General features: G+C 42.3%; 1 protein-coding gene across 1 annotated transcript in view; it reads left to right on the top strand.

The window, feature by feature from the left end:
* The window catches only part of MADD (MAP kinase activating death domain), a 2,427,721-nt gene that overhangs the window by 1,428,929 nt on the left and 971,292 nt on the right, over nt 1-27,500 (top strand). Inside the window, exon 19 of the mRNA XM_044082094.1 lies at nt 5,310-5,519. Within this exon, the coding sequence (XP_043938029.1) occupies nt 5,310-5,519 (210 nt within the window). The remainder of the gene's footprint in view (nt 1-5,309; nt 5,520-27,500) is intronic.

Raw genomic sequence — 27,500 nt, 5'->3', positions numbered from 1 at the left:
CTACCTCAGATTCGCAGGCCTCTACTGAGACCCATTCGGAGTCTGGTATGCCGCGAGATGTTTCATCGACTATGGAACCTGCGGATGTGTCTACCTTGGATGGGTTTGGAGCCACTGTGCAGGCACCGGCTTCTGAGGGTGTAGTCAGGCCTACAGACTTGCATTTTAAACAAATGCCATCTTCTTAATCCAGGCCTAAAACTTTATCCACGCCTAGAAAACCGACTTCCAAACTGCATGCTCAGGCCCATATGCCTAAAAAAACAAATGCTTAGAATGGCCGAAGACCTTATTACCTTAATTAGGGGAAGCCAGCCTTCCCCCTCTAAGAGACCTAGAACTGATTTTCCTTCTGATTCTTCTGATCGGGAATCTGATATTTCTGTTCCTTCTGATGACCAGGATTTGCCCTTGTGCACCTATGACGATTCTGATGCAGAGGATTCCATTCCCTCTGCTTCCCCTCCAGAAGATTTTTCTTTTGGTGAAACCTTGCACACTCTTAGGGAGCATTTCCGCATTGAAAGCCAAGATTACTCTGACTCCAAAAAGAGGCTAAGGGAATTCTTACTCTTTCCTCAACACAGGCCTCTAGCTATCCCTCCTGTTCTGGACATTGTAGATGATGCTTTCTTGGAATCTAGCCTTTCCCCAGACACTTAACCTCCAGCTCCCAGAAAACCTGACTGGTATTAGAGTACCTGACTCTCACAAGTTCCTGTTCAATAATCCTACTGTGGATCTAGAGACCATTTCCCAAGGACCAAAAGGCATTAAGGCTACTGCTGCCAAAATCCTTCCCCTTCTGATAGAGATTCTAGAGCCCTGGACAGATGGGGTAAGAGGGTATACACTTCTGCTACTTGGGCCATTAGGGCTTTAAATTGCCAGTTTCATATGTTAAAGTACCAGCAGCATATTATGGGACTACTTAAACAGAAAATTATTTTGATTCCTGACTGTGCTGAACACAAAGAATTACAGTATTTATTACATTCTGCAGAACAAGTTGGTAAACATACTTTGCAGTGTGGTTTTGACTCTTTGGAAGTATCTTGCAGGGCTGCTGTCACTGGGTCTGTACTTGGAAGACATGCTTGGCTTAAGGAGCAAAATTTGCCAGATCATGTTAAAGCTAAATTACTGGATGCTCCCTTAAACCAAGACTGCCTGTTTGGCAATAAAGCAGTAGTAGTTCTCAAAAGATGGAGGAAAAAGCTAAGTCTATGCAAACTGTTAAAGATTTCCTACAAGTGCAGCCTCCCAGATTTAGTAGGCATTGGCCTTCAAAGAATTGGTCCTTTCCAGTCTCTTCCAGGCCTTTTCAGTCCAAACCCAGGAACAGCAGACCACCCAGGTTACAGTCTCAGATCTGCGCACAGGCCTAAGCAGTGGGGGGCTCCCATTTCCAAAGCAGGGAGTAGTAAGCCCCCCCTGACGGAAAAATGGCACAATGACTTACACTTAGCCCTTCCAAGCCCTGCTCAACTGCCTGCTCCCTTAGGAGGAAAACTCGCCCTGCATGCAAAAAACTGGGAACTCATTACCCAGGACAAATGGGTTTTAAATATAGTTTCCCAAGGATACAGATTCCACTTCCACACTCTACCAACCCTAAACGGTTGGCCAGACCTACCCACAAATCAGTGGGCGGAGGCCCAACAGCAGGTTCTCTCTCTTCTAAGTATCAGGGCTATTCAGCCTGTCCCAGCAGAACAAAAGGGGACAAGGGTTTTATTCAAGACTTTTCCTGGTACCCAGAAAAGACAGCTCCTGGTGTCCTATCCTGGACCTCTCTATTCTAAACACCTTCCTAGTAATCCCAAAATTCAAAATGCTAACACTTCAACAGCTGCTTCCTATGCTAGGCAAAGATGCCTGGTTGGCAACCTTAGACTTATAGGAAGCTTACCTGCACATTCCAATAAGGGAATCTTGCAGGAAATACCTACACTTCAGGGCAGGCTCCATGCGGTATCAGTTCTCTGCACTTCCTTTTGGCATATCTACTGCACCCAGGGTATTCACAAAGTGTCTAGCTCCAGCCATTGCATTTTGCAGGCAGAGAAATATTCAAATATATCCATACTTGGACGATTGTCTGATTCAGGCAGAAAGACAGGACTTGCTATTAAAACATCTGGCATTCGTAAATAAACTTCTAACCTCACTGGGGTACACCATAAACGAAAAGAAATCTCACCTAGTACCCTGCCAACAGATTGTATTCCTGGGAGCAAGCTTGAACACAACTTCCCAGGTGGCTTTCCTCACTCGAGAGAAACAAGTTCATTTGACAACCTACTTCAAACTTTTGGCCACAAAGCCCCAGCTATCTGCAAGGAAAATTCTGCAAGCCCTGAGGTTCATGGTCTCTTGCATTGTACTAATTCCTTATGCAAGACTGCATATGAGGAAACTACAGTGGTATCTAAAAAGCCTATGGAGTCAACATTCTCAGGACCTGGAATCAATGATTCCTATCATTCCTTGTATAAAGACAGAGTTCCTTTGGTGGGCAGAGGCCTGCTACCACAACAAGGGGCTCCCTTTCACTCTACCCCCTGCCGCCCAAACCCTAACAACAGATGCATCAGACTATGCATGGGGGGGCTCACTTGGCACTGCAGTGCATTCAGGGCAAATGGAACCCGAGACAGATGCACCTACATATCAACCAAAAAGAAATGTTAGCTGTACAGAATTCCCTGATGGCCTTCAAAAACCGCATCCCTCCAGGACAATTATTGGTAAAGACAGACAACACCACAGTTATGTGGTACATAAGCAGGGGGGAACCCACTCGTATCCTCTATGCAGACTAGCCATGGCTCTGTGGAACACAGCCTTGAGCTACCAAGTGCACCTACAAGCTCAATTCTGCAAGCTAAATTCACTGGCAGACGACCTAAGCAGAAATCTCATGGACCCACACGAATGGAAACTGGAACCAAAAATATTCAACCTCTTGAGGGACAAATGGGAGACTCCAGAGGTAGACCTGTTTGCCTCCCTTTAGAACTACCAATTGGACAAATTCTGCACAAGGACTTCCCACAGTCAAGCTTGGAAAGTGGATGCCCTGTCCTTTACTTGGGAAAACCTCTTGGTTTATGCCTTTCCCCCTCTGCCTCTCCTCTCGAAGGTTCTGCTAAAGATCAAACAGGACAAGCCAAGGACAGTACTGATTGCAGCAGACTGGCCATGCCAGTACTGGTACCCCCTCTTGTGCAGTATGACACTGCTGGAACCATGGCACCTGCCTCAGATCCCTTCCCTGCTGTCCCAGCAGGTGGGCCAGATTCTGCATCCTCAGTTTCAAACCCTCAACCGTGCAGCCTGGCTAATTCCTTGAGCTCTCCAATAGCATCCCATAGTAAGCAGGTGCTGGATGTCATTCTGGAGGCAAGGAGGCCTAGTACTAGAAAATCTTATGCTGAAAAGTGGAAAAGATACTGTTCCTGGAGCCACACTCAGGGGATGGACACAACAGTACCCAGCTTACCTCATATTCTTTAGTACTTAACAGAAATGCTCCACTAGGGCCTACCCTTCTCGTCAATTAAAATTCATGCCTCTGCCATTTCAGCACATTATAGTACTGAACCAATCCTCTTCTCTCACTCCCTTCTAAAGCAATTCCTTTGGGGGACCAAAAACTTAAGACCCCCCCCCCCCCAGAAGAGCCCCTACTCCAGCCTGGGACCTTAACTTTGTATTGGAAAAGCTCACTCTCCCTCCCTTTGAGCCAGCTGCAACTGCAGAGTTGAAATTCCTTTCATGGAAAACCGCCTTCCTTCTAGCCATCACTTCAGCAAGAAGAGTGTCTGAATTACAGGCCCTCATGGCAGTGGAACCCTTCATTATCTTCCATGCAGACAGGGTTTCACTCAGTACCAATCCTTCCTTTATGCCCAAGGTGGTGTCTAGTGTGGCCCTAAATCAGTCCATTCATTTGCCTACTTTTTCCCCTAATCCACAAAACAAAGGGGAACGAATACTGCACTCTCTGGATGTGCACAGACAACTTAGATTTTATTTGGACAGGACTAAGCCTCTCAGAAAATCTGAACAGCTGCTAGTTGGCTTTGCTGCAGGGGCAGAGGGGAAGGCCATTTCAAAGCAAACCATTTCTAAATGGATAGCCCATTGCATTCATTTCTATTACAAGCACCATGGAAAACCTACCCCACAGGGTATAAGATTACATTTCACCAGGGCTGCATCTACCTCTGCAGCCTTTCTCAGAGGAGTCCCTACCAGGGACATCCTAGAAGCTGCTACCTGGAGCTCTGTACATACCTTCACTAAGCATTACCACAAGCCTATTTTTCTAAATCCAGAGCTGGTTTTGCCACTTCTGTCTTGCAGGGCTTAATTGCTGGCCCTAATGCTGTCTAACTTCCTCCTCCCTTCCTTAGCTGTGGGAATCGACCCAAATGTGATGACTGCAACAGTGAAACACGAAGAACATAGTACAGTTGTGTACACTTACCATAAATGTAGATTTTCGAGTGTATTCACAGTTGCAGTCCTGGTTACCCTCCCTCCAGCCCCCTGACTTCTCTTGGCTCTACCTTTCCTTCTTGTTTAGTGTATTTACGTTTTCTGGTGCATTTACTTTTTGATGGAGGTGTACCATAACATATAATTGCTTCCCATTGTGGGGGCACCTGGAAAAACTGATGTAATGGCTTCGGCTGCATGTTTTATACCCCTGACGACCTGATGTCATGAAAGAAGAGACAACATCTGATGCAGAAATCCAAGAGACTGGTATTCAGGCCGGCTGAGGGCTACCTGCAGGCAGATAATCCAAATGTGATGACTGCAACAGTGAATACACTTGAACATCTACATTTATGGTAAGTGTACACAACTGTGCTATTTACTTAGAGGGTTTATTACTGAAGTAGTGTGCATATATTTATACGAACGTGCCTGCTTATATGCATGCACAGTTATTAAAAGAAAATTTGCAGTAAGGGAGGTATCACCATGTGTAACAGAGCTTCCTTTAATCCCAAAGATTGTTAAGCTTGTTCTCAGTGACTTTGCATGTTTGAAAAACATGTTTTATACCTATTTCCTGTGGCAAGTATATTTGAATTTTGCATAGGTTGAATGAAGCATGCACCAATGTGTTCTTTCTAATTGTATGCGATATTGAAGTTTTGCTGTTGGTTAAATGGAAAATGCTTCTAATTTAATGCGTCAGTTTCACACACATCAACCTCTGTCTGTTTATCTTTTTCTTTGCTTTGCACCTCTTTGGTTTCCTGCCTTCCGTTGTCTTCTCCTCCTTCAAGAACCAGAAAAAAGGAAAAGGAGCCCAACTGAGGGATTTTCACCCACACAAGTGGGCAACAAAGAGATTTCTGTTCCAAGAATGGACACTAAGCCGGTCTCCCTCCTGCAAGTACCTCAGAAACTGCAGCTGCCATCAGCCCCTAGAGGGAAGGGGGCCAGGGAGTTTGACACAAGGAGTCTTAATGAAGAAAATTTTATAGCTTCCATTGGTGTGTATTGACTATGTAGAATGACAGAGCAAAGCTAATAAGAACTTTGCTCATCTTACTGGGGTTTGGCACACTGCGTCCTGTGTGTTTCATGTGTTAGATTTTTTTTTCTTTCATTTTCTAGTATTCCAGAGCCATTTGCTTGTCTTGTTTGGGGGCAGAGATCTAGAAGAGGGGAAACTCCTTTCTATTGAAGCATAATGCCATACAAACTTATTAACCAGTAGCCGAGAATGTTTAGTCACTGTAAGTTAATAGCATATTTAAGAAGAATTTGTGTTTTATTGTAACAGCTGATCTTTCTTAAAGGAATGTCACTGCAAAGAGTAATATAGGTAGAACTTGGCCATTAGGTGCCGTTTTCCTCATCTCTGAAGGAGTACTTTCTGGCTATAGATCTTTTGGTTGGGATAATACCCATCTTAGTCTCACATACTAGCCATGGTTTACTGTAAAAAAAAAAAAAAGGGGGGGGGGGGCAAACAGTATCTCAGACTTGTTCCATCTTAAATGTATGCGCAAGCAGAGCCTCACTGTTCTGTTCTGCATCCTTAAATGCCTTTTTTTTCCTTTGGTATGTGTGCCAGACATCTGTACATCTTTGAATTTTGCCAGACATTGAAGTTATAGTTTGAGCCATTTACAAAAGAGTCTTCTAAAAAAGATCTCTGTTTTCCATGTTAATTTTTGTTGGCTCTCAAGGTGGCATATAATCATGTCCAGTTGGTATGACAGAGAGGCTACATTTGATAATCTGTCATTTGAAACAGTGACTTTAGGAATATGAAATTCCAAGCTGCAGTTATCGATGCATCTTCCTAGACCTCTTTCTGGTTTTCTTTTCTGAATTGACATTTTTTTCTTAGTCTTTTTCTGCATTGGATGAAGTTGTGAGGTGACGTACTGGGAGCTAATTGCTCATATCAGCCATCAGAGTATGATAAAGCTGTCCATTTCCAGTCCAGGTGGGTTCAGTGAGATTAACTCCAGAGTATTGACCCCCCTGTTTTTCAGGCACTACTAATGCAGATACTAGGGTGGCTGGCTTGCAGTTTTGGCCATCAGATACAAGCTGTGATGTTCTTAGCCAGTCATATGAATCTGCCCTGAAACTTTGCATTAGAGATTACTTGTGAAAACCATATCAGCATTTTTCTGTGTAATTTCCCTGATGGTCAGTTGTTTGACTAGTTGAACGTAACTATCTCCGCTCTCCGAGACATCATCCTTGAGATTTGAATGCTCAAAATCTGAGGTTCTGTCAGCTCACAGTTGGTGTCAAAAAGTATTGGCTTTTAGGTTGGGTGACACTTTCACCTCAGACAGAGCTTGCATTTCGGTTTGGCATCATGCAGCAGTTGTCAGCCTATGAGGTGTATCCATTTCTACTCCAGGGAAGGCAGAGAAACCAAGACAGACAAAATTCTGTAAAAAGAGTAAGTTCTGTCTATTTTTTCTATAACCAAATAAATTAACATAAAGAAAGTAAGTAAAAAATGAGTTTTCAGATATTATTGGAAATGTCACTGGAAGGTGACTGTGAGGCTTATTCTTAACTGGTAAATATGGTGAAGTGGAAGGTGAGATTGAATAGGCTTTTCAGATGAGAATTCTCTAGATAATGACAAAGTGCTGGAAAAAAACCGAATTGGACTGTGTAGTCTGCTCATTTTTTGTAGCTGATTTCCTTGTATTCTTTTTATCTGTAGTCCTGATATTTTAAAGTTCTTCATTGTCCACAAGCATAAGGAGGCGCCAGAGGAGTATTAGCCATCGTTCCAGTCTTCCTGGTGGCAGTGAGCAAGGTGCCATTATAGTGTAGCCTCAGTGTAATGTTTAGCATAAGTAAGCTGAAGAAGACCAGACCAACACCGAGCCTTCTGGCTACTCCTTGTTCAGAGGCTTTCCACTTTGCAGGCTATTGTCCTGTGTTTCCTTTAGCTAACTAGTTACCTGCCTACTTCACCATTGTGGATCCCACACATATGTCCTTTGATTTTACTACGACACTCATGAAGTACGTTTCCTAAGGCCTAGTTGAAGTTCAGATAGCACTACACCCACCAGGTTCCTTTTGTCAGTGTTTGCAATAAATAACTCATTCACAACATGCATCAGATTAGGCTAGCAAGGCCTGTACTGTGCGAGTCCTTGCTCTTACCAGCTTGGGCAGCTTCATTTTAGGAACACTACAGCCTGCCATATGGAATTATTTCTGTAGTGTTTCTTAGGCTAGAGCAAGACTTAACCCATCCATAGCTACTGGTTGTTTCCTTAATTGTTTTGTGTAAGACACGCCCTGTTGCCAGCATCCTTTCTTTTGGCACAGCTGCGTAGTTTTGCCAGTGCTTCTGCCAGTTTTCTCAGCAGCTGGGGATAGCAGCGATCTCTGTTCCCTTACCAGATGAAAAAACAACTTGCATACTTTTTATCTATAAAAAAGTGCATTGGCTTTAAGTAAATAAACCAAATTGTGTCCTGTGCCATTAAATGAATGAAATTAATATGGTTGGTGGGGGCTACTACTTTATCATCTCCCACAGTTTCAGACATTATTTTTCACTTAACTGCTTGCTAGTATACCTTTAAATGTTATGTTTATCTCAGCTGAAAGTGCTCGGAACTCTTAATATTGCTTGCAGAGAGATCATATCCTAGTAAAAACAGTCAGCAATGAAGAGGAAAAACAAAAAACTTTGCAGATAATATGAAAAAGTCTTTGTAAATTTTATTTGAAACACTGTGGAGATTTTTCCTGGCCAGCTGCCAACATCTGCAGATTTCATCTCCTGCTATTATAGTATGTGTTAATAATAAGTGTAAAAAAAAAAACAGACTAACTTGCAGATTCTAGAAATTTACCATTCTCCATGCCTTTCTTTTGTTAGTTTCAAGGCCATTGATAGCTTTAAAAACTTGTATATAGCTTAAACCAAGGACGTTAATCTAAATGTCATCCACACTTAAAAAAAGGAAGTCTTTATTACACAAATAGTGTGATCAGTATGCGTTTACATCGCACCCTAACTCGTGTGTCATCTTTACCACTTTTCCAGATTCCTTTGGCAGGTCATCTTTGCCCGTATGTGGGATATTGCTTCCTTTATTGATCGCCTTTAACAAGGCCTGACCCATGCTGTTTGAAGTCAGCCCAAGTGCCATTTCCATTAACACCAGCTTGCTTGCTTGTCTGTCTGTCTTAAACCCTATTTAAAGTTTCCTGTTGGAGAGTTCCCCTACACTAACCCTCTAGCCGAGTCATTTTGTCATGCCTGCCCCTTCCCCTATTACCTTTTTTTCCATTTTTCCTAAAAGCCACATAACTGCTGCTTTACCCCCTTTGGTTCCTTCCTTACAGAATTTTTTGGTATGACTGCTTCAGCATTTCCACATAGTCCCCTTAGTCCCACATCAGCATGTTTATCTTCTTTGACCCCACTGCTTTCTGTGTACCATGTCACTCAATTTCTTTTACCTGGGAGTCCAGTTGTACATTTATGCCCTTTGTTTTCCTTCTACTGATTCTTCTACCTGCCCCAGTTGTGATGGGGCTAATCCAGTGCTCTGTTTTACCCACTCCATTACTTCTGGTCTAGAAATCTGTACCTGTTCATCCTCAACTGAAGTGATCATCTTTATTTGTTTACACTTATTTACTTTTATCATCTGGGAATGTCCAACTGGGAAGGCGCATTTTCAGTGAAGTCCGGAGGAAAGTTTTCAAGGAGCTGCTAAGGGTACAGTTAATGCAGTGGTATTAATAGACGGACAATATATTATAGTAAGATGCTAATAAACTTGACACTGGTATATAGATGTGCAAAATAAATGAAGACTGAGCTAACTTTGTAACAGATTACAGTAGTATTGAGATATGCAGTGCATTTGGAGCTCTGCAAGTGTATAAACAAAAATTAAAATTAAGAATCACAATAGTAACAATGTTCATTAAAGTGATTTTGCTTAAATCTATACTTAATGTTATTTCATACACTTTTTGCTGTTATATGTCTGTAATTCATAAAATATTCTGAGCAACTCAAAGCAAATTGATAAGGGTGTACAGTGAATCTAGAGTTGAACAGCTGTTAAATGAAAACATGTATTGAATTATAATTGGCAGTTCAATATTTTTACACGAGTCATTTTTTTTCCTCTCCTTCCCTCATTCCCATAGCCATCCCAGTGCCCAAAGTCTTTCACTAGGTCTGTAGGCTCACCTCCAGTGCTTGAATTTTTATGCCTGGGCCAGTGATGATCTTAAGGATGCCCAGCCCTACATCAAGCGGGAAGGGGGGGGGGGGTTCTGTTTTTTGATCTGTCCAGTTTGTTCCTTGCCACCACTTTTTGTGAGACCATTGATACTTAAGGAAGGGACAAGTGTGCAGTGGAAATGTCTGTTTTTTCGCCCTGCCTTGCAGCAACTCAGCAGTGCTGCCACCATTTTCCTGTTTTAGACCACATCTTCCTATCACATTAGCTCCAGCCTCCTCTAGGGATCATTACAAGGGATGCCCACAAGACTACCCTCCCTCTCAGTAATGGTAACACCTATCCCTCCCTGCCTTTCCTTCAGTTGCCTGAGCCACTAAATGAACCTGGATTGGGTGGGAAATAGTCAGGGCTTTATCCCTTTGTCACTGGAGCAGCATTTTATACAAGTTGTTGCTAAAATATTTTTATAATGTGTTCTTTCTGCCCCCCAAAATACACACACACTCCCTTCTGGAGTTATTTATTTATCCCACTGTCACACTTGATTTATTTTCCAGCTGTGTTTGCCTTTTACAGATTTTATTGCCTGCTGTGCAGCAAACTGTGCTGTGCTGCCACCCTTCTTCATTCACCTCACAATTGGCCATGTCTCCATATTTCCACTCCATCTCTGTCTTGCTAATACCGCAAGCTTTTGCCTCTACCATCCTATTTTACATCCCTTTGTCTCTTCCAGTATAGATTGAAGTAGCCCCACCAACAATCTAAACATATATACACTTGTGTGAAACTAAACCCTTAAAGACTTGGAAGTATTTCTGGCAAAGGAAAGTTACGAATGCATACACACACATCTGTGTGTGTATATGCATGCACGCGCGTTTGTGTGTGTGTGGGTGTGTATATATATATATATATATAAACACCCACACCCACACACAAAATAAAAGCGTTAAAATTTTTTATGAAAACACGTTTCATGTTTTTCTTACGCAAAAAGTTCTTCAAGCCTGAACACTGATCTCAATTAGTCTGGTAATAAAGAAAAAAAACTGTGCCTGCCATTTTTCAATGGGAGTAGACAGCTTAAAAATAAACAAGTATTGGTTATGGAATATGGCTGAGCTAGTAGCCAAAATAATTAGTTTACAAAGTTTCCTCCATATGAGATGTTTCATTTAATTTAATTTCTAACCTGTCAATTTAAACTGTGTCTCACCAGCTACAGCTTCAGCAGTGTGCATAGGCCTGCCCACACACAGGTACTGTTCTGACTCCTGAGCAAGTGTCTGATTACAGATGGCAGTCAAGGCATTCATTAATTTTGTATCATTCCATAAGGACCATTTAATAGTCAGGAGCATGTCATCTTGTTGAAGGTAGTTTCGGTGAGTGCTACTAAATCAAAGGCAGTTCACTGAAATTGCTTAACTTCACAGTGGAGATTGCCTTTTTCTCCACTTTTGTGCCACCCTAGAGTTGGCATATGTAATTCCACGGGTTATAGGGGTGTCTCCCCACATAAGAGGTGCAAAAAAATTTTTTTCTTAATGTTTGCTGAAGGTGGTTTTGGCGAACTGTTAATTTTTTTTTTGTATTTGCCAGAACTGCCTTCAAAGTGACAATCTATAATAGTCCAGCCCTGTTGTAAGAACATTTAAACTTTCTAGAAATGGGATCTGAATGAGTGTTTAAGCATGAAGTATATATCTGGTTACACAGGCTGATCTTTGCAGATCATGTCAATATACGATGTAGGCCAGAGATACCACTGCAAGCAGCATTACAGAAAAGTTGCTGTTGCTATACGAATTAATATTGTAACAGTATCATACCATTCCCTTATGCTGTCACGACTTGTGTGGACCAGATGGTGTCATGACTAAGGGACCTGAAGAGAGCAGTGGTCGGTTTGGAGGCTTTCATGGTCATTGTGATTGCTATGTTAAATGAGTGATTTGGCCATGGATAGCCACTTGTGATGTTGACTGCAGAGGCTGGCATATTCGTATGTTAGGGAAGTTTTCATGCCGAAAGAGATCTGTTCAGTGCAGTGTTGAAATCCTCCCAAAAGTGAGCCATTTGATGAATTTCAGAAAGACTGATCGCAAATTTTGGTGAATTATAGTCGAGAAGAAACCTATAACCTGCAGTTGCTTTTTCCATATATTCAGATGTGGTAGCATTCAAAGTCTGATTCTTAAAAAAATTGCTGAATACATTTTCTTTCCTTTTGATCTTTCTGTAACATTGACCTCTGGGTCCAGCCTTCTGCATTTTTCCTCAGATCACGTTTTGTCCCAGTGAAGGTGCTCAGTGTTGCTTATCTGATAGTATCCTTACAAAGTAGAACTTTTCATTGTTTCTTTACTCTCTTGTTTTGTGATGTGCAGTGTCTTGCAGTATAATCCCTGTTTTAGTTAACTCCTCCCTAGTGTAGATTGACTGAATGTCTTCATCCTCCAACACTTTAGAAAATACTAACCATCGGCTTAAGTATTGAGACTGCCATGCTTATCCTTACCTACACAACCATAGGTGGTATATCTTTGAGAGACACTCTCGCAGCAAGTTCTGTTTTTCCTACTTCCTTTATTTTATCTTGAGGAACCTTGTTTTGGCACTCCATTTCCTGTATTCTTTGGCCAGAAGAACTGGAACAGATGCTGGAGCCACCAGCCATTATACTGAAGACGAGCATTCGTGTGTGTGGTTCATCTGAGGGTCTCTTCCAACCATGGATAGCTAGCCAGAAAGTTGTATCTATTTTTACAGTATGGTGCTGACTCCTACCTGTGTTGCATATTGCATGTGCTTCTCTTGAAGATGTATTTTCAGCTATGTTACATTTTACTATCCTTCTGGAAAACTCAGTGATATTTTCAGCTGGCGCACAGAACTGAATGATGTAGGTCTGCCTCTTTCATTTATGAATTTCTGCTGTTTGAATTTAGATAAACGTCTTTCTTTATTTTGAAGGTAGACTGTGTTTATTTATGTTGTCAGGCGTGGCATGTTGTGGGCAGGTAACATTTCTAGATAGCACTGTCAGCTTTGATAGTTTGTTGTTCCATGACCTTTTGTAGTTATATTACTGTCTACGGCAGGCTTCTGTTTCATGACATATGCAGGCACTGGCAGACAAGTTGTGTTACTGCCCTATAACTCCCCTGAAATACACTGTTTATCATGGCAGACTATTGTCATGTGACATCTCCCATATAAACTGATAGCTGAGTTAGTTCATTGCCCTGTAAATTTCCTGTGACACATTGCCCATCACTGCAGACAGCTGTCATAGATCTCGTAAATGTCTAGTATCCGTGTTAATTTGTGTTGACTTTTAGAAGCAGTGATAGGCAGAGTAGGTTGCAGATGTTCTTCGTCTTCCCTTGCTGCAGTCCTGACTATTGGGTATAGTCCGCGTCCCAGTCGGCCCGAATACCAGAGTATAAGGCTGACGTCGGTCATGGCGCCTTAGACTGACGTCAGTACGTCAGGGTACTAATGCGCATGACCGACGTCATTTCCTCAGTCTTTTTTGCCGCATGGTCCGATGCAGAAGCAATTTTGCGAGTGCAGGTTGGCGTTCTGAGATTTTCCAAACCGGAGTTTCAGACCGAGTACAGAGTTGGCTAAGTAACCCCGTTAGAACATTTTGGTTTTTCTTGCCTCAGTATTTTACCGGATGTCAGAAAAAGTGAATAACTGTATTTCTTGTGGGAAGCAGATACCGCATAGGGATTATCATACTTTGTGTATACCTTGTTTAGGGCCTGAGCACGACGTTGTTGGTTGCCGCTCTTGTGCTAGATTTAACAAGCGCACTATTAAGAGGAGGCTTGATTGTGCTAGGTTAGTGTTTGGAAAGCGTTGCAATTATACTATGCCGTCGGATGCTCCGACGCCTGCTTCATCTAAGAAGCGCAAGGACAAAACAGTGAAGTCTAGGGGTGAGGAACCGGCAGTCCCGGACGTCGGTCCTTTAGAAGGCTCAGGGGAGCCAGAGGTTTTGCCAGGAGTCTCTATGGAGTCTCAGGCAGATACTTTACTGTTACAGGATGTGCCCTCTCAGGAGGTAGGCCAGGCTGAGGGGGCTTCTCAGGTACCTGTTCTTCCCAAGGTAGTTAGGGCCTCTCCTTCTGTTGCCAAAGCCTCCTTTAGAGGAAGGCCAAGTTCAGCTTCTGTAGGGGCTTCTCCTAGCATTTCGGGCTCTGTGCCTAAGAAACATATGCTTAAACTGGCAGAAGATTTGATTACTCTGATTAGAGGTTCTATGCCCCCACCTGATAAGAGGCCTAGGGTGGAACAGGAGTTTGATAGTTTTGAACAGTGTTCACAGGCTTCAGAGTCTTCTGTGGAAGACTTGCAAGAGTTTCCTGCTTATTCTGATTCTGATGTGGATGATTCTACTCCTTCAGCTTCTCCTCCTGAGGATTTTTCATTTTCAGAGACTCTTCACTCCATGAGGGAGCACTTTAAATGGGAAGGCCAAGATTACTCTGACTCCAGAAAAAGGCTTAGGGAATTCTTGTTTTTGCCTCAGCATAGGCCCTTAGCTATTCCTCCTGTATTGAATGTGGTGGAGGATGTTTTTGCAGAGGCTTCTCTGAACCCTGATTCCTTACCTCCTGCTCCTGTTAAGCCTGATAGGTATTATAGGGTGCCTGAAGCTCATAAGTATTTGTTTAAGAGTCCCAGGGCGGACCCAGAAACTGTTTCTCAGGGGCCTAAAGGTGTTAAAGCTTCTGTGGTTAAAAATCCTGTACCCTCTGATAAAGAGGCAAGGGCTTTGGATAGGTGGGGTAAGAAAGTATATACTTCTTCCACTCTAGCCATGAGGGCATTGAATTGTCAATTTCATATGCTGAAATTTCAGAATTATCTCCTTTCACAATTGAAATCTAAGGTGGATGCTTTGGCGGAAGGTATTGAGTGTAAAGAATTGCTGGATTTGGTTCATGTGTCTGAACAAGTGGGTAAGCATTCTTTGCAGTGTGGTTTTGATGCTGTTCAGGCCTCCTCGAGGGTGGCTGCTACTAGTTCTGTTCTTCGCAGGCATGCATGGTTGAAGGATCAGAATTTAGCTGAGCATGTTAAGACCAGGATTTTGGATGCTCCTTTACAGTCTGATGTGTTGTTTGGACCGCCTGTGGAAGCAGTTTTAAAGAAAATGGAGGACAAAGCTAAGTCTATGCAGACTGTTAAAGCTTTTTGCAGGTGCAGCCTCCAAGTTTAGTAGAAATTGGCCTGCTAAGGGTGGACATATCCTGCTTATGGTTCCCAGTCTAGGGGTAGATCTAGGCGTGGTAGGGGCAGGGCTCAAGGTTCGTTTAGGCCTAGATCAGACAGTTCACCTGCTCAGACTTCTGGTGAGGGCAGGGGTCAGTCCTTTCGTAAGCAGACCCAATGACCTGCCTTTTCTGCTGCCAGTGGACTCTCGTCTGGCAGCTCCTTTGGGAGGAAGATTGTCTCTTTTCAAAGAAAATTGGGATTTAATCACTCAAGACAGATGGGTGCTGGATATCATTCATCACGGGTACAGATTTTATTTCCACACAATGCCGCCTTTCAAAGGCATGCCAGATGTTCCTCCTCCACAAAGAAAAGAGGCTCTCAAGCAAGTTTCTCAGTTACTCCAGATAGGGGCTATTCAGCCAGTCCCTGTGTCAGAAAGGGGCTTCGGATTTTATTCTCGCCTGTTCCTAGTACCAAAGAAGGGGAACACGTGGAGACCAATTTTGGATTTATCTATCCTCAACACTTATCTGGACATTCCCAAGTTCAAGATGTTGACGTTACAACAACTGTTACCTCTGCTGGGCAAGGATCACTGGATGGTAACTTTGGATCTCAAGGAAGCTTACCTTCATGTGCCCATAAGGCTAAGTTGCAGAAAGTATCTGCGGTTTCGAACTGGAGATTTTCATTATCAGTTCTCTGCATTGCCCTTTGGCTTATCTACTGCGCCCAGAGTATTCACAAAGGTTCTGGCTCCAGTGATAGCTTACTTCAGGCTTCAAGGCATTCAAATTTATCCTTACTTGGACGACTGCCTGATTCTGGCTCAAGAAAAGAACACCTTCTACAGCATCTGGAATATGTCATAGCAGTGCTAAGATGCCTAGGGTATTCTGTGAACGAAATAAAGTCCAGTCTAGTACCCTCTCAAGACATGTGCTTTCTGGGTGTGAGACTGAATACAGCAGCCCAGATGGCCTTTTTAACCCCGGACAAACAAAAGAGTCTGTCATTTTACTTCCATCAACTATCTCATCAGTCCGTGCTGACTGCAAGGACAGTCCTTCAAGCATTAGGGTTCATGGCATCTTGTATTCTGGTGCTTCCCAATGCCAAACTGCATATGAGGAAGCTGCAATGGTATCTCAAAATGTATGGACACAGCACTGCCAAGATTTGGACACTGTCATTCAAATAATACCTTGCCTTCAAAAGGAATTCTTGTGGTGGGCTCAGGAATGTCACCTAAACAAGGGACTCTCTGTGACCCGGCCAGAGGCGAGTCAGATTTTAACGACAGATGCCTCGGACACTGCTTGGGAGCTCATCTAAATGGAAAGTGGATACAAGACAAGTGGCCTGCCAGACTACAGCATCTACATATCAACATGAAGGAGATGTTAGCAGTCCAGTTTGCATTGATGGCGTTCAAGGAGTTACTTCTTCCAGGGCAGGTGTTGATTCTGACAGACAACACAACTGTCATGTGGTACATCAACAAGCAAGGGGGAACACATTCTTATCCTCTATGCAGGCAAGCAATGATTTTATGGGAGACTGCGTTAAGCCTGCAACTGACTCTTCAGGCAAGGTTTCTGCCAGGAGCACAGAACTCCCTAGCAGATGTATTAAGCAGACAAATCATGGATCCCCACGAGTGGAAACTGGATCTTCATGTATTTCAGAAATTGACAGTGTCATGGGGAACTCCAGACATAGATCTGTTCGCTTCTCCACTAAACCACCAGCTGCCAAAGTATTGCACAAAGGGGTTTCATCACACAGCTTGGAAAGTGGATGCTCTGTCTTTCAGTTGGAAAAACCTTCATGTCTATGCTTTTCCACCTCTACCTCTTCTTCCAAAGGTATTACTAAAGGTCAGACAGGACAGGCCAAGGATGATTTTGATAGCTCCAGATTGGCCTCGGCAACACTGGTACCCACTTCTAAGGAGTCTTGTAAAGAAGCCTCCATGGCCTTTACCTCTGATTCCTCATCTGTTATCTCAGAAGGACGGTCATCTGCTCAATGTCAAGCTTCAATCTCTCCATCTCACAGCTTGGCATATTCTGTGTTGAAACATGGAAGGTCTCAGCTTCCTCAACAAGTTTTAAATGTGATTATGGAAGCTAGAAGGCCTAGTACTAGGAGAGTGTACGCAGAAAAATGGAAGAGATTTTTATTTTGGTGTACAGCAAAGAATTTGGAGATTTCAGAGCCTAATTTGAGTGTGGCTCTTCAATATCTTACTGAGTTATTGGACAAGGGTTTGTCTTTCTCTTCCATAAAGATTCATGCTGCAGCAATTTCAGCTCACTATGATTGTGACCCACCTTTGTTTTCGCATCCTTTGTTCAAGCAGTTTCTTAGAGGGGCAAAGAATATAAGACCCCCGTAGAGCTCCTACTCCTGCTTGGGATCTCAATTTTGTGTTGGAAAAACTTACTCTACAACCTTTTGAGCCGGCAGCTACTGCTGAATTGAAATATTTGTCATGGAAGACTGCTTTTCTGTTGGCTATTACTTCTGCAAGAAGGGTGTCTGAGTTGCAGGCCCTTATGGCAGTAGAGCCCTTTTTGATTTTCCATAAGGACAGGGTATCATTACGTACTAATCCTTCCTTTATGCCTAAGGTGGTTTCTAGTGTGGCTTTAAACCAAACTATTCATTTGCCTACGTTTTTTGCAGATCCTCAAAATAAAGGGGAAAAGATTTTGCACACTTTAGATGTACACAGGCAATTGCGTTATTATCTGAGCAGGACTAAAGATTTTAGGCAGTCTCAGCAGTTACTTGTTTCTTTTGCTTTAAGTTCACAAGGCAAACCTGTGTCAAAACAAACTATTTCTAGGTGGATTGGCTTTTGCATTGCATTTTGTTATTCCCATCATGGCAAAGAGGTTCCAGCTGGGATTAGGCCTCATTCCACTAGGGCTACGGCCACTTCAACAGCATTTCTAAGGGGGGTGGCAACTAAGGATATTCTGGAAGCAGCTACTTGGAGTTCAGTGCATACTTTCTCTAGGCATTATCACCTGCCTATATACTCTAAGACTAGAGCTGGTTTTGCCACAGCTGTTTTACAAGGCATGTTCTCAGCTCCTGCTACTTTATAATTTGCCAGCCTCCCTTACCTCTGCTTTGGGATTCTACCCAATAGTCAGGACTGCAGCAAGGGAAGACGAAGAACATAGTACAGTTTTGTACCTACCATAAATGTAGATGTTCGAGGATTCCCTTGCTGCAGTCCAATACCCTCCCTCCTTCCCCTCTGTGTTTCAGGGTGGTTGTGTAGGTGAGTTTACATGCTTATATTTTTTGGTATATATATATATATTACTGTATATATTGTACATGTTTATTGGTGCAGGTTGTTTTTGGGACTTGTCTTTTTGGGTCTTCTGGCATCTGGGGCAAGAAAAGACTGAGGAAATGACGTCGGTCATGCGCATTAGTACCCTGACGTACTGACGTCAGTCTAAGGCGCCATGACCGACGTCAGCCTTATACTCTGGTATTCGGGCCGACTGGGACGCGGACTATACCCAATAGTCAGGACTGCAGCAAGGGAATCCTCGAACATCTACATTTATGGTAGGTACAAAACTGTACTTTGTGACATGACCCAGGCAGAGGGCTGCAGTCATGTCACTACTCAAATTGTACAACAGCAGTCTTGTATGGTTACCTGTGCCTTCCAAGTATTTCAGTAGCACTGTTGAGTTCTTCTGCATGAAGTCTGTCATCTAGTAACACTGACAGCTCGCTGTCAGTTTGTGAGGATGCTGTCATGTGATTTCTCCCACATAATAATGTTTAGCAAGTTATTGTTGCTTTACTTTACCCAAGATACAGAAAGTTAAGTCTTTACGTACTACCTTTCTCATAGATTCGTAGATATGGACAGATTTTGTCCCATGATCTCATTTTGTCACACGGGATCAACTAGATACAGAGGTAATTGTGGCAGGTTGCTGTCACTTGACATCTCTTCTGTAAATTGCCAGCCATTTCAAGTTAAGATCTTTCTTATTCTCTATTGGTATAGAGAAGGTGTCGTAACACTAAATTTAGTAAATTGCTCATGTCTTTATGTGCAACATGACAAGTGCCTTTCTTGCTGCTGGTGATGATTGAGTTATTTCCACTCTTAGGTGTAGATTAGTTCTAGGTTGTAGTTGTGCACCATCTTGGGGTATAGATGCTCACTGCATCTTAATGTCACCCGTTTTGTGGGGTGGGGGGATGCTCTGGCCTACTAGCTGTTAACTGGTGGTACAGATAAATAAGCACACACACACAGTGCAGTATCCTTGTTTTAAAGTGTAAATTCATATCGACATTTATGGGCAATTGAAGTATTGTATTTCAGTATCTGTTAGGTGTGAATTCAAGTCTAGTCCAGGTACAGAATGTCGCCAGTTGAAACTAAGTTCTGTTTTTGTATGTTAGTATACAGATCGTGGTAGAGCTTGTTGAAGTATTACCAAATGTGTTTAACTTGGTCCTAGGATTATAATAAGATTGAGTTTAAACCAGTAACAGTTGGACTATATCCTGTTGTATCATTAATTAAATGTTTGGTAATAATGATTAGCCTTTGGTTGTCATCAGCTGCATATTATCTGATATATTTCCTGAGCATACTAGAAGGTTGGTAAAGATGGAGCATTTACACAGGATGTGATGCTGAATTAGAATCCCTGTTTCCCAGAGATGTACAGCACTGGAGTAGATGCAGGGGTTCAGTAAAAACAGTTTTCGTGTATGCTGTGATTGTGATGTCCATTGTCTTGTACTTAAATGTGCACAAATCCAAGTTGCATCTGTGCTGTACTTCAGTCTGCTTGTTTGTTATATTACTAGGTTGTTTCCAGCTGCTGTTTTTAGTTTGGCTGTTGTTTCCTGCCCCCACATTCCTTTGAGGACAGGATAATCTCTGCCTTGGTGTTTGTATATGATGTCATGCATGATACACGTTTTTAGTCTTGTTTCTATTTGTGAGGGCATGTGTTTGTGTGCACGTACATATGTTGGGCAACCACAGTTTCTTTTAGCCATTGCTGGGCTAGTTTGCAACCCCCTTAGACACCATAACCAAGTACCTGTAAAGTATTTTTTGAACTGTGAAATTGATGTTTTATCTTACTCATGAGAAGTGGAAAGATAATTGCCAAACATTTTAAAAGTGTTTACAGAGGTGCATATTTATCTAAAAGCTGCAGTATCTCATGTTACTTGTTTGTGAAATGCTATGCTGATCTAGAGGTTATAGTATCTCGCATTACAGCTTTGCAAAAAATTGCAGATTACAAGCCATTGGAGGTTTTCTGTTTTTGTTGCAACAGGATGTATTTGCGAAAAGAATAGGTAGATATTTCTTCTGTGCTTGTGTATTGAAAACTTTTGAGGAATGAGCACATTTTTTATTTTTTATAGTTAAATATTAAGAAATCTTTTTGTTCGTTGTTGCAGGTTGCATGACTTTGCACATTCTCTTATACTGCCATTTCACCACTGCAAGTCTGTTAAGAGGTATAATGTAGAAGTCCAGCTCATTTTTGTGCATTAACACACTTAACAGGTGATGTAGGAGAACTCACTAGCTGGCCTCATGAATTGGCATGCTCCAGAAGCATGCATTGGAGTAATTTGTAATTTAGTTTCTACCATGAACGTAGTTTGGACATTACTGAAAATCTAGCTTGAGCAGTTTGTGTGTTAGTTCTCTGTGACATACTAGCAGAAGTGAAAAAAATGTTCTCTGGAAGCTCAGGAAATGGACAAATATAGCAAAGTAATATACCCAGCCTTGAATGAATTCTGTAAATGTTTATTAAAAGTAATTTGTATGTAGTTTGTCATTAATTCTTAGAGGCTAGGCTAAAAGCAGAATATGGTGATTTTCTTCCTGGGAGGAGGAAGGGAGATTTTCAGGTCTCGAATGAAGATCATACTTGAGAGATCACTAGAGCAGTGTAATTTGATTATACCTGAGAATTAGGCACAATCAAAATTTCGCCCTTAAGCCAGACTGCTACTAGTACAGTCCCCAAGTCCCTAGAAAAGGCATGATATCCTTCCTTTTCCAAGGATGTGTCAGTATGATCCAGATGGGATAGTAGTCTGAGCCTTTTTATTTTATTTTTTATTTTGCTGCAAGAAATTTACAGTTATTTGTTCACGAGAATCTGTTGGTGCCTTGCAGACTAATATGAAGTGGTAACTCTTTAGTTAGAGCCTGTTTCATCTTTCATAGGTACTGCATTATAATTTGGCTGTTCATTATACTTTTGTTAGACTATTTTTTATTAATTTTTATTTTGATAATTTGTGATAAGCTCCTGGGGGGGAAGCATCAAATATGTTTGCCTGAAACAGATTCTCCTAAGAAACTACTATTTACAGTGCCTTTTTTGCTTGAGAGAAGGTATTCAAATTTCCACTTATGAATGTTAACACCACTTTTAACGATTTTTTTTTTCTGTTTACTGCTCAGAATCTGAGGGCATTTTTGGAGCACAAAAAGCACTTTTTTCCCCATTGGGCCAATGTTTTGTCTGTCCCCCATGTGGAGAACCTTGCTCTTGAAAGCGTAAAAAGTAATAGTCCACCAGGGAGAAAATGACCCATTGCACATGAGCATAGAAAGATGGCAGTTAGCCTGTGGGCAGGGAATTTGTGGCCTTAGACTGCTTAAGTCATAGTTGTGCCTTCAGGACATTATAATCCTAGAGATCCCCCCCTAAAGGAGAGATAACTATCCCAGCGGAGTGTAGCCTCCCAGACATCTCAAATGCGCAGGTGAAAGCTGCTCTCTCTAAATCTAAAAACACAGCATCATTGGGACCGGCTGTGTGCTACACGAGCTAAATGAGGAATTAAACCCGCACATAAGGCAGCTGTTTAATCTCAGCCTTACCACAGGATACGTGCCCAAGGAGTGGCGTACGGCAACTGTGGTCCCACTCCACAAAGGCGGTGCCTCTACGGACCCTGGTAATTACCGCCCCATAAGCTTAACAAGTCTAGTCTGCAAAGCTATGGAGAGGATCATAATGGAGCTCATAAACAAAGATATAGGGGACTTGCAGACATTGGACCCGACCCAGTTTGCCTTCAAGGGAAGATCATGCCTTTTGAACTTGGTCGACTTCTTCGAAACAGTTACCAAGGCCATTGATGAGGGAAAGGCAGTCCATACAGCCTACCTTGACCTTGCAAAGGCTTTCAACACAATACCCCACTCGGGTATTGTAGAAAAACTTACCAGCTTAAATGTAAACCCATATGTCACAAGATGGGTTGCAAACTGGCTTAAGGACAGAACCCACAGGGTTAGAGTTGCTGGCGCTATGTCAGACTCCAAGCCGGTCACAAGTGGTGTCCCACAGGGCTCTGTCCTTGGCCCCCTATTGTTCGGCATCTACTTCTCAGAAGTACAGGCCAACATGGGAGGACTTTGGCTGACAAAGTTTGCAGATGACTGCAAACTGGGCGCCATAGTGGAAAGTGCATCGGACACGGATATCCTTCAGAAGGGACTCACGGAAACAGATAGCTGGTGCCAGAGCTATGGCCTGAAGTTAAACGCCAAAAAATGTATAGTCATACCCTTCGGGAAAAACAAGGTAACCCCAAGCTACCATATAGGTGGCAATCCACTAAGCACAGAAGAGGTATTCAGGGACCTGGGGACCCAGGTTGACAGTGGCCTTTCTTTTGACACTCACGTTGCTAAAGTGGTTAGAAAGACCTTCTACATTGCCCACCTGATCATGAAGGGATTCACATCCAGATCTAGTGAGGTCATTGTTCCCCTGTACTCTTCACTTATCAGACCAATGAATAAAGTACAATGCCCCATTCGGGATGTATCTCACCCGACATCTGCAGCAATTGGAGAGACCCCAAAAGTTCCTCACCAAAAGGATAAAGGGACTCCAAAATCTGTCATATGCTGCCAGATTGAAGAAACTCCAGCTCTATTCAGTCGCATACCGTCTGCTCAGAGGTGACATGTGCCTGACATACAAGGCCATGTCCAACCCGGAATTAATGGACATGCTCCACCTCAAAAAATCCAAATCCACCAAAACCACTAGAGCAAGCGACTTAAACCTTAGCTCGGATATAAATAGGACGTGCTGGAGGGATAGATTTATCACTCAGAGACTCCCTATGCTGTGGAATAAAATCCCGGTCCATGTGAGGCAGAGCACCTCGCCGGCTCTGTTCAAGAGAAATCTTGACCTGTGGATGGGAGATCGTAGGTTTACCCCGGGAATCATCTCTGTGTCACTGCTGGACAGAGGCACAACAAACTAATGGGCACAGTATTTTTTCATATAAGGGGTGGCGTAAGCCACAAAAATTTGGGCTAAGCTTATAAATGCCTTAGGGCAGATGGCCTAGTATAAACCTATGAACCTATGTACAGCTTTGTCTGCCTCCAGTTCAGACATCTTTCTTGTGTCACCCTCCATCTGTGTTAGCCCCTTAGCAGGTAGAGCATAGACTCTAGACAAGGGAAACAAGTCAGACCTTAATTATTCCTGTAACTGCACCTTGGCCAGATGCATTTTCTCAAGTGCCTGCGGGGACATAAAGGTGCTAGTTTTAAAATAACATTCTTTGCCAGGAAGTTGTGCAGTTCTTCCATCTATGCACACAGCAGGCTCTTTTACTTAATAAAACATTCTAGGAAAAGTAGATGCAGCTCCTACCATTTCATTAGTTTCAACATTGCTAGGCTTTTTTCTTGCACTGACATCTGATTCTTGTGACTTATCCCCAAAACTTGGTGTCTGTAGAAAATTAGTGGAGGGGAATACACAGTAGTCTGACATCAGGCTATAGTTCTTCCCAGTCGATGTATCCTTTCTCTCAGGTGTGACCCCACTAAAAGAAAAGAAAAAAAAGGACCCATCTTTTGAATGGATGGACGGCTGAGTCTAGAGCTAGAAGGGAATCTTTTCTTTTGAACTTGTTAACCACCTTCCCCTGCTGGGCTACCACATGAACAACAACAAAGCTATTGCTTCAAAGGCTCCAATGGAAGATGACCTCTTTGAGAAGACCATGAATCTAATGAAAACACTTTCAGCTTGGGGGCAATGAATTTTCCAGCTTCCAAAAGGGTAGAAATTTTGGACATGTGATAAACTAGGTCTGTGGCCATGAAACAATTTGTTTATGCCTTTGGGGGATACCTTAAAAAGCACATAATTTTAACCATGTAACCATATGCCTTTCTCCAGAGAAGCTGCACCACTTTTACAGGGTTATAGACAAATAAGTACCTGTAAAAAAAAAAAAAAAAATCAATCAATCCAGTGACAGCTCCCACTGTGATACATTAGTAGATCCATGTAGGGGTCTGAAGTGGCACCTGATCTCAACCTCTTCCCCAGTGACAGGTAATATGGTAAGTTGGACTGATTTGCTAAAAAGATTTATAGTTTTACCCTCAAAATAAGAGACACTGACATGTCCACACTGCTTTTAGTATCAAGGTGATATCTGCAGAACGGTAATCAGAATCACATTTATTGGCCAAGTATGCGCACATACAAGGAATTTGATTAGTTTCAGTGACTCTCCAAGTATGAATTACATAAATGACATGTATACAACTATTAAGAGCACGACAAACAACATACATATACAACTATTAAGAACAAGACAAACGACATATATGCAGCTATTGACAACCAGACAAAAAAAGTGTAAATGTACATAAACATATGCATACAAGGTGCGAAGTGCAACTCGATACAAGAAACTCTGAAAGAAACAAATATTAATATGCAAACAGTACTGCAGAATCCTCAGAGGCTTATGAAAAAGAATACCCCAGCCTAATAAGCTGAGTTCACCATTTATGAAATTGATGGCCTGTGGGGAAAAAAAACTGTTTGTTTTGGTGCATATTAATCTATAACACCTGACTAATGGTAATCATTCAAAAAAATGGTGGCCTGGATGTTAAGGCTCGGTGATGATTTTCCCTGCCCTTTTCATTACTCTGGAATAGCACAGATCCTGTAAGGAGGGAAAAATAACATCAGTGATATTTTTGGCAGACCTAACTATTTGATGTAACCTAGTTTTGTCATGATTAGACAGAGATTCAGTCCACACTGTTATAGATGAGCTGAGAACAGACTCAATGACTGCTGTATGGAACTGAATCAACAGTTCCTGTGGGAGGTTGAACTTCCTCAGCTGTCACAGAAAGTACATTCGCTGGTGTGCTTTTTTTATGATGGACCCTAAATTAGTCTCCCACTTCAATTCCTAGGAGATTATAGATCCCAAAAACATGAAAGGATTCCACAACTGACAGCAGTATTAAAAATAAAGAGGTGGATAATATTGTAGTACCATTCCTAAAGTCCACTGTCATTGTGACACCCGTGCACTGGCCCAGCAATCAAGGAGCCTCCATCCTCACCACTAACACCAGTGAGGGGTGTCCATATAGGGAAAGGATAATAAATACACACACATAAACTTCCCCTTAAGAGCACACAGAGATCACAGTCAGTCTGGGGATGGTTTCTCCCTTTCTCTCCAGGTCCCCAATTAGACTCCTCACTGGCACAGTTATAGGGTCCAGGTCTCAGTCTAGTGGGCAAGCTAAAACCTCCAGCACCCTCTATGTCCAACCAGTGCTTTGTCTCTTTGCCCAAGTAGCTGACACACACACACTTTGAGATAAGAGTTTATACAACCACACAGACACTCCTGAGGAAGGCTGGCACAGGTTCTCCAGCTTGTGCCCCTTTTACCCAAACTATAGGGTAGAAATTACTGCCACCACCTAGCTAATATTTAGCAGCTCCTCAAAGGCCCTTATTAAAGGAGATACAATTATTATTGTGCAGTATTATTATTCATATGGTAAGTGTAACCAAACAGTTAAGTCTTGGGTGTGACTTGGTACAATATCATTAAATACATGCAATATACTCTTAGAGCTTAAATTATCTCCGCAAAAAACAGCCACAGTTGAAATTATTAAAAATATTTAATAATAAAAACACAAGACAGTACTTCTTACTACATAGTGCTAGTCAAGAGTTTAGAGATCACAGATAAAAACTAGGAATTAGGAAGGTTAGACTAAGGGAAAAAAACAGGGTGGCCACGGTGGTGCAGCATTGCCGCCTCACAGCAAGAGGTTCTAAGGTTCGATTCTCAGCTGGGGTGCCTTCTGTGTGGAGTCTGCATGTCCTCCCTGTGGTAGCGTGGGCTTCCTTCGGGTGCTCCGGTTTCCTCCCACATCCCAAAGACATGCAGTAGGTGGATTGGACACTCTAAATTGGCCCTAGGTGTGAGGTGTGTCTGTGTGTGTGTGCCTTTTGTGTAAGGTTGGGCGCCGGGCTGGCAACTCAACACCGTAAAACTCCACTGCCAATCATGAGTGGACAGATGATCTGCTGTTGCGACCCCTAACCGGGAAAAGCCGAAAGAAGAAGAAGACTAAGGGAAAAAACATTCTAAAATAAACATACGTACAGACACAGGCAGAGCTGGTGATGTTGGACGTTCTCAAGACAAGTGCTCTCATGCTCCGATTCTCTCTGTCCATAAATTGATAACACAGTAGCACTGATACATTTCAGATTACATTTCTTTGTGGTTCCCAGGCTAACAGAACTCAGAGGTTAATGGCCCCTTTTATCTTGCAGCTGGTCAGGAACCAGAGCCATAAAAGAAATTATACATGCAAATTCTAGCCATTAACACTAGCCTCAAAACAATAAGCAAAATTTCTTCATCCAGACATATCAGCTCCAAATTTTGACATCAAAGACAGTCATAAAATGCTTGACTTAGCTTTCTTACAGCAGAGTGCACTGTTAAATTTTTGCAGTTCAATATCCAATGTAGTGTTTTCACATTTAAGAGAACAAGCCTGTAGCTTACATTAATATTTACAAATGACAGAATTATCTACAAAATTCTGTCTGGCTAGGCTGGCAGTCTTCCACCTATCTTCACAGTCATCTCCACATTTCTGAGAGTGTTCAGCTCCAGATTATTCTGACTACACCAAAGGGCTAGCTGCTCAAGCTCCCATCTGTATGCCTACTCATCACCATTACTGACGAGCCCGATGATAGTTGTGTCATCCACGTATTTAATAAGTTTGACAGAGGAGTCCTTAGAGGTGCAGTGATTAGTGTAGAGAGAGAATAGCAGTGGGGAGAGCACACCCCCCTGGGGGACAATCTTATTGATTGTATGATAGCCAGATATAAATTTCCCCAGTTTCACAGGATATGCACAAATGTAAATATTTTTAAAAAGCTCTGAGAAGAGTAAGATGGTGTTTTTGGTGAAGCAGCCATTCCACCCTTCCCCATCCCATGGTGTTGTAGAATTTATCTCATGAAACACTAGCTTTTCTACCAAATGCATTCCAGGTGGTAAAGTTAAAAGTTAAAAGGCAGTATATGATACAAGGAAAGACATGTAAAGATTGAGATAATAAAACAATTTTATAAAAATTTTTTT

Source organism: Protopterus annectens, chromosome 9.part0 (assembly GCF_019279795.1).
Source record: "Protopterus annectens isolate FY-2018-M chromosome 9.part0, PAN1.0, whole genome shotgun sequence".
NCBI lineage: Eukaryota > Metazoa > Chordata > Ceratodontiformes > Protopteridae > Protopterus > Protopterus annectens.
The sequence above is the reverse complement of the archived record's forward strand: the minus strand, read 5'-3'. Positions and strand labels throughout refer to the sequence as shown.